The sequence below is a fragment of the Schistocerca cancellata genome, chromosome 5 (assembly GCF_023864275.1).
Source record: "Schistocerca cancellata isolate TAMUIC-IGC-003103 chromosome 5, iqSchCanc2.1, whole genome shotgun sequence".
NCBI lineage: Eukaryota > Metazoa > Arthropoda > Insecta > Orthoptera > Acrididae > Schistocerca > Schistocerca cancellata.
The window spans coordinates 539,392,592-539,404,728 of NC_064630.1; the positions used below are offsets into that span (position 1 = coordinate 539,392,592).

Sequence of the window (12,137 nt, forward strand, 5' to 3'; positions counted from 1 at the left end):
TAGCACAAACTATGCGACTGAATCCCGCACGAAGACGGAGCGGTTAGTGGTCCTCACGCATTAAAGATGCTGGATCCCAAACGTCCACTGAGGAGCTGCGCGGAATTAGCCGAGCGGTCTAGGGGCTGCAGTCATGGACTGTGGGGCTGGTCCCGGTGGAGGTTCGAGTCCTCCCTCGGGCATGGGTGTGTGTGTTTGTCCTTAGGATAATTTAGGTTAAGTAGTGTGTAAGCTCAGGGACTGATGATCTTAGCAGTTAAGACCCATAAGATTTCACACACATTTGAACATTTTTTTCCACTGAGGAACGAGTCAACCTGGTGCATCTTGGACGATACTGCAGCCGCAGTATCCAGGAAAGTCAAGAAATACTTTACACGTCAGCATGCTGCCGTCCCAGCTAGGCATTACAAACCGAGGTGATTTAAGTAATGGAATATTAAAACGCACATCTACAGATGGCGGCAGTAATGTCTACACAGTGTGTAAAAGGGCAGCGCATTGACACAGTTATCGTTTGCACTCAGGTGATTCGTGTGAAAAGGCTTCAGACTTGATTACAGCCGCACGACAGGAATTAACAGACCTTGAACGCGGAAGGGTAGTTGGAGCTAAATGCATAGGAAACTCCATTTCGTAAATAGTTAGAGAATACAATAGTCCAGTGTCAAGAATGCACCGGAAATGCCACATTTCGGCCATTACGTCTCACCACGGACAACTCTGCGGTCGACAGCCTTCACTTAACGACAGAGAGCAGCGACGTTTGCGTAGAGTTGTCAGTGTTAACAGGCAAGCCACGCTGCGTAAAATAATCGCAGAAATCAACGACAAACGCATCTGTTAGGACGGAATGGCGATGTTTGGCGTTAATGGTTAATGGCAGCAGACGACCGATGTAAGTGCTTTTGCACGACATTGCCTGTATCTCCTCTCCTGGGCTCGTGACGATATCGGTTGGACAATTGACGACTGGAAAACCGTGACCTGCTCCGGTGAGACCCGTTTTCAATTGGTAAGAACTGGTGGTAGGGCTCACATGTAGCGCAGATCCCACGAAGCCACGGACTCAGGTTGACAACAAGGCACCGTGGTGGCTCCGTAACGACTTTGGCTGTGTTTACATGGAATAGACTTGGTTGTTTGGTCCAACTGAGCCGGTCAGTGGCTGCAAATGTTACGTTCGACTACTTTGAGACCATTTGCATTTGTGGACTTCATGTTCCCAAACAACGATGCGATTTTTATGGCTGGCAATGCGCCGTGTCAACGGGCTCCACATGTTGGCAATTGGAGAACATTCTGGACAGTTCGAGCGAATAATTCGGCCATCCAGATCACTCGAAATGACCCCAATCGAACATACGTCGGACACAATTTGGAGGTTAGTTCGTGCACAAAGTTCTGCATCGACAACACTGTCTCTATTAAAACGGCTATAGAGGCATCGTCGGTGTGTATCTCTGCAGAAGGCTTCTAGCGACTTGTTGAGTCAATTAAACGTCGAGTTGCTGCACTATCGCAGGCAAAAGGAGCTCCGACACGACATTACGAGGTATTCCATTACTTTTTGTCACCTCAGTGCATTCTGTAAATGGAGAGGAGGCAGCTGAGGTCAGCGGCCACTGAACGAAATGGTATTTTAGAGTTTATATTGGATTGCTGCAAGTGATAGCCGGAATGTCGATTCTGGGGCGTTACAGAGTACTTGAAATAACTGCCGCTGACGTGCTGTCCTGTGTTCAAGGAATGCACCAGACAATGGCTGTGCAGTAGGATAGTATTAGCGCGGATCAATTAACGGAAATAAACCACCTACAATGAATATGCACTCTAATAAATGAACATAAACAGAACAAAATCAATAGTACTAACAGTAGTAGTTCAGTAAGTGTTTAAGCGATTTTAGTCAAGTTTTGTAGTTGTACGATGTAGTTGTGTAACCATTTTCTAGAATTAGCTATTCTTCTTCGCATTGTTTGAAAAGATCAGGAATAAATAATTAATATGGACACTTATTATCATCCACAAAAATGTGAGTTGTATAACGGTTTGTGTTAGCAGTAGAGCCAACACCGTGTTACAAGTGGAGGCCGAAATGCACGTGTTTTAGCTCACCCTGGCTGGCGTGACGAGGGAAGAACTACACTGACGTGAGGTCTGGAACATGACAGGGAATGAGAATTCAGAAAGCGGACGTAATTAGTTTGATACTTAACTTTAATCCATTAATGATGAACGTCGTTCTTGACGGTACATGGTTCGCAAAATTATCTATTCAGAATACAGTCTTGAAAATAGTAATTATAGTAACTGAATATGGCGCCTTGCTAAGTCGTAGCAAATGACGTAGCTGAAGGCTATGCTAAACTGTCGTCTCTGCAAATGAGAGCGTATGTAGACAGTGAACTATCGCTAGCAAAATCGGCTGTCCAACTGGGGCGAGAGCTAGGGAGTCTCTCTAGACTAGTCCTGCCGTGTGGCGGCGCTCGGTCTGCAATCACTGACAGTGGCGACACGCGGGTCCGACGTATACTAACGGACCGCGGCCGATTTAAAGGCTACCACCTAGCAAGTGTGGTGTCTGGCGGTGACACCACATAACGTACGTTGGTTTGTTAGACAATAGGCAGTAACGTGATGAATAAGCAACTATAAACAATGCAGCCTAAACTATAGGTAATTTACAGTAATACGTGGACCGAGGTGTGTAAGTCGTGACACAGAAGTCTCTCACAGTGTTGTGTCCACAGTGCTGGTCCTGTTGACGGTGAGCACTTGGTTCCTGCCGATCAGCTGCGACGAGCGCCTCTTGCTGGCGACCCTCTCCGTCTTCCTGCACTGCGCCGTCATCGACAGCCTGTCGTACGCCATGCCAGAGGACGGACGCAGCGCGCCGCAGGTCGGTGAGTACCGCAGCGCAGTTCCCAGCCCGCTTCACAGGAAAAGACCGGTGTACTGTCACCGTCATCTGTTTTCCGTACGGTTATTACAACCGCTGTGCGCCCCTCTATTTAGGCTCCGTTTCCGAAACCGCCGAACTTTCTGTGGTGTGCCTACTGTAAGATCTTCGGTACACACACCATCAGATTATTTGACCTGTCGCTCTAACGAAGCAGGCGAGTGTCAGCAATGTGTCTCCTGGTCTTATCGTGGCGTGTTTATCTTCTGCCGTTAGGTCAGACGATAGAAATGCCACTTGCAAGCTTAGAGTAACAGATTGATGGTGACCAACTGTAAACAGAACTTGATTAATTTTCACACACATTTATTAAAATAATAACAAGCATAAAAATTACTTAACTTGGTTCTGGATGCTATTTACAATTGACAATCTGAAGTTCCTTTGGTATTGGTACGTTGATCTTATTCTCACATATCTCTGAGACTTGAAAAAAGTGTCTATACATTTATCTTCATGGCTATGTTCAGGAATATGGTAATCTTATTAGGCGCAGAATGAAACTTGATTATAGACTGGTACTCTAACGCAGACTGGTACAGACTGGTGCAGACAAATGCAGACTGGTTAATTGGAGGCCTGTACACTCGTTATAATACCTCGTGCATTCATGTATCACTGCGCCAGTGTGATCCGCGGGGAGAAAAGATTCTACGTTAGCAGCAGTCTCATTGGCTGCGTTACATATTAATACACGAATCGGCGGAAGCAGAATTTGCTCCGTCTCCATGGCAGCGCCATCTCGTAGTGCGGAGACGGACGAGCGCTGCGCCTGCGCTGTTGTGCTTAGCGGGGCGCGCTCTAGTGGGAAAGTTGTGTACGCGCTGACTAGGCGGATCTATGTACACAACACTTTCTTTGGTCCTTGTCGGCTCGTATTACAACTGTGTGCAAAATGACGAGTCAGATCACAGTCAAAGCACATGAATCTGTCCAAATCCTCTCTGCTCTCCTGTCGTACCGGAGATTCACTTTGGGGAATACTTCCAATAGGTGTCAATGTTTACTATGCTTGATCAGAAAAATGAATGCTATCAATATCAATAGGGATTTCATTACGTTCAGTGAAGCTTGTAGGTTTGTTGGTAAATACCACTCAAGAGCGACCCTCATGTCGCATGTTATGAACAGCGTCAACCATCTCCCTCTCACTAGCCTCAATGTGAAAGGCAAGATGAGCTTTCTTAAAACTGTACACTCAACGAAAAAGATATTCTTTGCAATCTTGCACATGAAAGATTTTTTCTATTAACAAGCTGATTTCTTAACCTGTGTGACAAATTATATTAACAATACTTTGTCTCAACTTCTTCAAGCTACCTTCATCTCCAATTACCTATTCTAAAATATTTCATAAACGCCTTTTAGCCGAAGTAAATATATAGAACATAAAAAAAGAAAAAAAGAACGTCAGACACTCTACGCAAAACCAGAAATTCGCTGCATCTCCACTGATAAATATAAAAAGAACAAGCTGATATCCACTAATACATAAATGGAGCCCTTGCAGAATTGACATGAGGAACCTATTCTAAGACTACACTCCTGCCACAAGTCAACATCACTATATCCCACTGCCCGTGGACCACTCAATGGGCCTATAGAAATTTCTTCTCTTATCGCCAGTAATCTACTAAATGAAGGTCTTATTTCAGTAGTGGTACCAGTCCACTTTTGTTCATATTGAGATACAGAGTCCTAAAGTTAAATGAGCGCTGAAAAATCTGCAGTTGAGATACCAGAAATATTCAAGCATGCGGCTTCTTGCTACACAAGAACGTTTCTTTCTGTTTGTTTGGCTCATTAATTACAGACAGTGAAGTGGAGGTAATGGACTTGTACCACTGTTGAAATAAGCCCTTCATATATCTCATACACAATGTAGATATAGTCTAGCCGTCCTTTAATCTGAACAAACTGAATAATTGACATGAAACTACTATGTAAAAATTCTAGATAAGCCTGGCCACCAGCAAGAGACTCCCAGCAAACAAGAACTGTGTCACTTACCTTGCCGAGTGCCAGGACACTACATTGTATCAGACGGCTGACTGCACTTCTTAAATATTCACTCATTTCAGCAATGGTTCTGGCAACATTACACTCCAGGAATTTCAATTAATAGGCCACTTGTTCTCTTCTGAGATGCCCAAGTCCTTCAGTGTTATGAGCCTACATGATAAAAGACGTACCTGTGAACCCAATTCTACGGTCGAATATAAAATCACAATTTGTTTTAATCAATTATCACAGATCCCGTGCTTTTCCTGGTATGGTCTGTTATATAAGCGCTTGCTATCATTCGTAAGGCGAAGGGCAGAGGGGAAGAGAACTGGAGTGGGTACTGTCAGGGATAAATTTATTTGCCAGTAACACCATACAAGATTCTATCGTTATAAGTTCCAATACATTTATAAAAAATTAAAAAAACAATAATCTAAAAAATTAAACAGCTAATGAAAATTAAAAATAAGCAATAACTGATTACGCTGAAGGCTATCAAATGAGAAAGAAAGCACTGGAATTGCAATAACAAGTAAACGAGGAATGCTATTTAAGAAAATAAACAATACTTCAAAAGACAAATTTGGTTAGGTGCAAAATTACAAGGTGTGCAGAGAAAGTGCCAAGGAAACGTAGCATAATTACTAAACAATTATGCGAAATACCAAATTGCAGCAAGCTGAAAGGAAAATGCCATAACAAGTAAAGATGAATAGTAAAACTATTATAATTTTTTCTTTAACAACGTTCAGAACGCACTCAGCATAATTTGGAATTCCCCTTTCACAGACAATCCAAAATCTTCAGTCGGATTCATGAATCATCCAGTAGCCTTTCATGAGCTTACCCACACTGCCAACATGAAATTGATTGGGACTTCGATAATAGGCCATCATTACCTTCAAAACAACGGTAATTATAAAGCCACAAAACAGACCGGTACATACAGTTTTCCTCGATGGTACCCAACCCACATTCCTAATACACGTAGACCAAGATTAATGAAGCCTGTCTGCCTTCCTTTCGAAAACTATTCCACATAACCAGCGGAGTTTGAATATCAACTGGTAAGTGGATGAAAGGCCGATACGCGGCCATACGCACGATTACCACCCAAGGCGCCATCCGATGTTGTGATGAAGTCTTGAAGAAAACTGATCACACTCGCTGCAGTGCCAGACTCCCTTTTGCTAATAGGCGTAGTCGCTTAAATTGCCTTCACCATCAGTACCCTTCTCGCCAGGCCAGAGAAGTCGCACTTCTTCCTCAGAAAAGATAAGCGAGCATTATGACCATCGATACGCAAACTCGTATGGGTCAAAACTGTTGTCCTGCTTCCATCTCGTCATCAGTCAGTCGTTCTGCCGTCACTGCCTTATAACCAACCATCTATGTGATCTGCTGATATGATGATCCTATATTCCCCATCCCTATTATTCTATCATTCTAAAAGTCCGAAATTAACACTTTCTCCAGGAACGCTGTGTTTCAGAATCAACCTGAAAATTCCCCATGCTCTTAGACACATTTAATAGCCACCATGTATTCTCACCACTCTTAACCAGTAGGATGACTTTTCCCTCTGCTGAAAAGTCTGAAAATAAGAATGGAATTGTAATTAAAATATCCCAGAGGCATAGTATTGCCAGTTTGCTAGTGTTGGTCAAGATGGTCATGGTGCGACATTTCCCATTTCCATCAGTGTAAACCAGCACCAATAATGGATGGCAGATACAGAATTTGGAGCTCAGTGAGCTTCCTAGAGAGATAACAAACCATTGTCCAAATTTGTAGACTAGATACACAGCTATCTTCATACTTTATAATAAATTTCATGTTATTTACCTGTTAGCAGGACGCCGAATCCATATAAAGTTGATACGTTAATGAGAAAATTCCTTATTTTACACACAGTCACATAGTTGGATACGTGACGAAAACTGGAACCTTCACTGGTGTGTAACAACGTCACAGGCGTGCAGAGAGGTTGGTAGTGCGCTGAGGCACTACTGAACATATTCGCTGCAGTCGCAGGTGCTCAGAGATGGTGTTATCAAAGCCCCTGCCATAATTAAGTAGAAACGAATATCGTTAAAATGCATGAAAAATTACAAAGAGAGAAAAGATAACGTTATTTAAAACCGCTTTCACTGCTTCCCGAACGCACTCATGTTCACCAGCACAATCATATTTTGACGAATCCTACAGAATATTACAAATTTCGTAAAATGTTTTAAAACGTTCTATTGAAACACAGATGGTACAAGAAGGTGTCTAAAATATCTACAAAGATACATGTGGTTAACCGGTCACTTGCAAAACACATTGATAGGCTAGTCACACTGATACTGACTGATTACGAACTCCTCTGTGGTACTTTAGGGAGCAATTGAGACAATTCAAAGAGTCTTGAAAATAATACCACATTCGTTCTTATTGTTAGCTGAAATGTTTGTATATCAGTGGTTTGTGTTCTGTCGTTAGGGTCTGTTGGAACAGACACCACTCAAATACCTGTAAGACCGCAACAGTTCCTTGACATTTGTTTCAGTTCGGATACAGTAATATCGTGCGAATTTTACAGGAATCAATAATTTGGGAACAGAGAGCTAATAGATGAGGGGGAATGTATTCCAGTATTACAAATTTGAGTTGGTCAGGGACGATGTACGGCCGGCCGGAGCGGTTGAGGTAACTGCTCATGAGAAGTACGTATGCGATCGATTCCTGATCTGGTACAAATTTTCATCTTTCGGCATTGCATTACCAAAGTGCCCTGTGTGGTTGGAAGTCATGAATTCCCTCTCATCTTTTCCCTTTCTTTGCCCATTTGTAACCTCCCCCTCACTTATCGACCTTTCATGCTGGCGTTTGAATTTCAACGACACTCGGGTTCATTCCGGAAAAGGAAGGGACCCTGCTTGGTAATGCAATTGGTACAATGAGCAACAAAGGTTCATGATAAGTTGCTGTAATTTTGTGAGGCAAATGAAACAGTTTTAAAAGCTGAGGTCTGCCATACAGTTCTAAAACTTTACGTGACTCCAGTCTTCCTTGTTGGTTGATTGAAGGTTTGAAGTCGTCGATCGAGTAGGTGGCGACAGTCACCCATTGTCGGCCGTCGCTGTTGCAGAAGCTGGATGTTGGCGCGCCTTCTTCTCGACACTGTCACCAGGCGAAATGGGCTCTTGATGTGCGCCAGCTAATGCTTCCCGTCCGCGACACCGTGTCAGAAACTATCATAGCAAGTCGAGCTCAATTACATGCTTCCAAACCCCGGAAGCGCGGCAACTCGCGGGAGCGTCACTCAACACACCTGCTCCACCACCCTACTCCAGCCAGACTCCTTCTGCTCGCGCGCCATGCGGCAGAGTTAACACTACCAATGATCCTAAACACTTTGGTTCTCCACACGACCTATCGATGTAATCGTTCGGTAGCATAGTTTGCCCTATTCCAGATCCAGCGTACAAATACAAATAATATTTACAAAACAAACCAATTATACATCGACACACACACACACACACACACACACACACACACACACACACACATATATATATATATATATATATATATATATATATATATATATATATATATATATATCTTCCATTTCCCTCTAGTTCGACAATATAACACAGAGAACTAAGGGACATCGTTTTGTCTAACCCACAACCACAACACACTGGAGAGTCCTCTCACTGGAGGAAGAATCCGTGCATCATAATGACGTATCCTATGTGAGGTAGAGTTAGAAGGATGACATCTCGTTTCTACAGATGCAAGGAGGCACGATACAACCGCTTAGTTGACACTGATGATTGTAAATTATTGTCCATCACTTGTAGCGCTTCTTCGCCTTTTTGCTCATAATTTGCTTCCACTTCCATCAGGTTATTTTACAACGTCACTGATATCTCCACTGTTTTGTGTTCTAACTTGTGATTATAGTGTACGCTTGAGTCTGCGTGTGTTGGGCAGTGCTGATGTATCGCGACCTGCTGGTGGTGGCGTGTGCGTCCTTCATGGCTGCCGTGGGCCTGCGGAGGCTGGGCAGCCTGCGCACGCTGGACACCCCCGTGTGGCTGCCCTCCCTGCTGGAGTCCGGGCCCGCGCGCTTCCTGCTCTGCTCTCCCCATGGCTCTCTCAGGCTGCAGGTGAGCTCCCTATACTGTAAACCTCACAGGGCCCAACCTCCTTATTAACATTTTTAAAACTGCTACTCACACTAGTGTCGGACCCCGTCACAGTGGAATCTGTATGACAAGAAATGCCTTCATAAAAGAAGACAAAGTAAATATTCCAGAATTGGAATCACGAACAACTGCAACGTGAGTAACGTACAAGTAAATATCCACCGAGTAGTGAAGCAACTTAGATCACTTAATAAAATCAAGTCTTCTGGTCCAGACTGTATACGAATTAGGTTCCTTTCGGAGTATGCTGATGCATTAGCTCCATACTTAACAATCATATACAACCGTTCGCTCGACGAAAGATCCGTACCCAAAGACTGCAAACCGGCACAGGTCACACCAATATAAAAGGAAGGTAGTATGAGTAATCCACTAAATTACAGGCCCATACTGTTAACGTGGATATGTTGTAGGATTTTAGAACATATATTGTGTTCGAACATCATGAATTACTATATATGACGGTAGTATCTGTTCCCGAAAGAACAGTTACCGTCAATGACCATGCAGCTTTGCTAGAAATGAAATGATGATTAATTGGACACCCTAGCTGAAAGCAGGCGTTGATATACTTCATTGGGAACATGTTGAAAATGTGTGCCCCGACCGGGACTGGAACCCGGAATCTCCTGCTTACATGGCAGACGCTCTATCCATCTTTTTTTTTCTTTTAATTTCATTTTGTTCGCTTTTGTTCGTTGCATCTGCTCGTGGCGGACGTCGTAAGACATCCGTTTTAGTTCGTTGTTGATCGATTAGCTCAGTTTTTTTATTACAGAGGGCTGCTAACCCTCTGGCCGAACACGCTGAGCTACCGTGCCGGCGAGCCATCTGAGCCACCGCGGGCACAGAGGATACTGCGTCTGCAGGGACTTATCCCTTGCACGCTCCCCGTGAGATCCACATTCCCAACATGTCCACAACACTACATTCGTAGCATTTCGAGATTTTATACATTCGGGGTGCACTTCGCAACGTTATAAAATATTCAGTACATGGTTAGAAACAAAAAAATATTTTTTCTGGCTTTCTTGGGCTGGGGTGCAACAGTCGTATAAGCCGCATGGCAGCGAAAGTGTTAAAAAAGTTCATCAGATCACTTACGGGATGGCTGTAGTGGTGTTTCTAACAGGATATTAAAAATGACTTCCTAGACTTTCCCAGCGAAATAATTCCTGATAATTTCCTCAGGTTTTCTGCCGGATCGTGATATCAACATGATTCGATATCTAGGTGATCCATCTTTCCGCCATCTTTAAGGGAATGCTGCTTTGCTGATGAGTGCCACTGGAAGCTGATAGCGAGACTAAGCAGCAGCAACGTTCAGCTGAAGATGGCGGATAGATAGACCGCCGAAATTTCGTTAGAATCCGGTAGCAAACTTGAGGAGACTATCAGAACATCAAAAGCTTGTGCTAAATTGGCACAGTTACCCTCAAGTTCCCTTTGTATTCAATGAGTGAGTCACAGCACATTTCCCTACAGACTTAAGTATTATGTAATGACGCTTGTCAATAAAACTGGAAGATAAACATCCCACTTCTGTTTACAGACTTATTTCATTCCGCCCAGTCATTTGAAAAGTAACTGAAAAAGTGACCTACAATACGGAATGGACTCATTTAAATGAGCAGAACGATTAACTGCTTCTCCGTTTCACTTTTGTGAATGATTCTCGAAAGTGAAAGCAAAACACGATCCCTCAAATGGGGCCGATGCAGAGCTAAAGAAGAAAAAAATTCCTGTAACCATATTTTATAACTTCACCAAAAAGAGAATCACAAATTTGTACTTAGCGAAGTTTTACGGCATTATTTACTATTCTTTTCCATGTATGGGGTCTTACATTCAGAACAGTAAACAGAGGGTTTCATTGACACACTGTCGCATGCATGGAGCTAATTTTAAAATGAAGGAACATAGCATGTGGTGGTCACAGAAAAATCGCTATTGGGTCCATTCTTGATCATAATCTAGATACGTTTTCAGAAAATGTCCTTAAAAAGCGGTTCTTCAACTGCAATGATTGATGATGACACACGCTTGTTAATCAGGAGTGCAAACTCAGTTTTGGGAGGCACAAGTCAGATGACCGCTGAAAAAGCCTTCAAGTGGTTCGAAGCTGATCACACGGTCTCAGACAAGCGATAACGACTTGTTACTATGAGGAGCAGACACCAGAAGTAGACATTGCCAAGTGGATCACTGTACTTAAAGTTCAATGCGTTCCAGTAAGATAAGTTAAAGTGTACTCGACTGTATATAAATTAAAGAATAAGCTAAGTTCATTGAGTTTTTCACTTACACGCGTGGGCCATTCTGCTGACATAAAGACAATATTTTTGTCTTACTTTGCATATTTTCTCGGGTTTGGAGAAAAGTACTCGTAATTAACATTATTTAGCACATACAAACAACATTTGTTAGAAGGGTGTTGGGCTTCTTACATTCCTCTCCCAATACAGTTACTGATTAGCAGTTTTATCGTTGATAATGAAAATTAATTTCAGCTGATTTACACATGACCAATAGAAGACAGGCATCTTTATCTGGGTCTCAGAATGGAGCTACGTACTTTCAGAGGTGTTCAACAAGCTTTCAACTAATATGAAGATAGAATTTTGCTTCCGTAACTCTTCAGAAATTTTTTTTGAGAACGTACATCATTCAGTCTACAAATTCTCTGACCGGGTGAGGTGGCGCAGTGGTTAGCACCCTGGACTTGTATTCGGGAGGGCGACGGTTCAAACACGCGTCCCGCCATCCTGATTTAGGTTTTCCGTGATTTCACTAAATCTCTTCAGGCAAACGCCGGGACGGTTCCATTGCAAGAGCGTGGCCGACGTCCTTTCCATTCCTTTCCTAATCCGATGTTGGACCGATGAACTAGCTGTTTGTTCCCTTCTCCCAAATCAACCAACCGACAAAATTCTCTGTATATGTAGATCGAAGGATTCAAAAATGAAGTT

The 12,137-nt window shown here is 43.1% G+C and overlaps 1 protein-coding gene across 1 annotated transcript in view; it reads left to right on the forward strand.

Annotated features, from left to right (window-relative positions):
- LOC126188322 (neuronal acetylcholine receptor subunit beta-3-like) overlaps positions 1-12,137 on the forward strand; it is a 126,035-nt gene that overhangs the window by 91,604 nt on the left and 22,294 nt on the right. The window contains exons 7-8 of the mRNA XM_049929916.1: positions 2,754-2,906; positions 8,954-9,129. Of these exons, the coding sequence (XP_049785873.1) occupies positions 2,754-2,906; positions 8,954-9,129 (329 nt within the window). The remainder of the gene's footprint in view (positions 1-2,753; positions 2,907-8,953; positions 9,130-12,137) is intronic.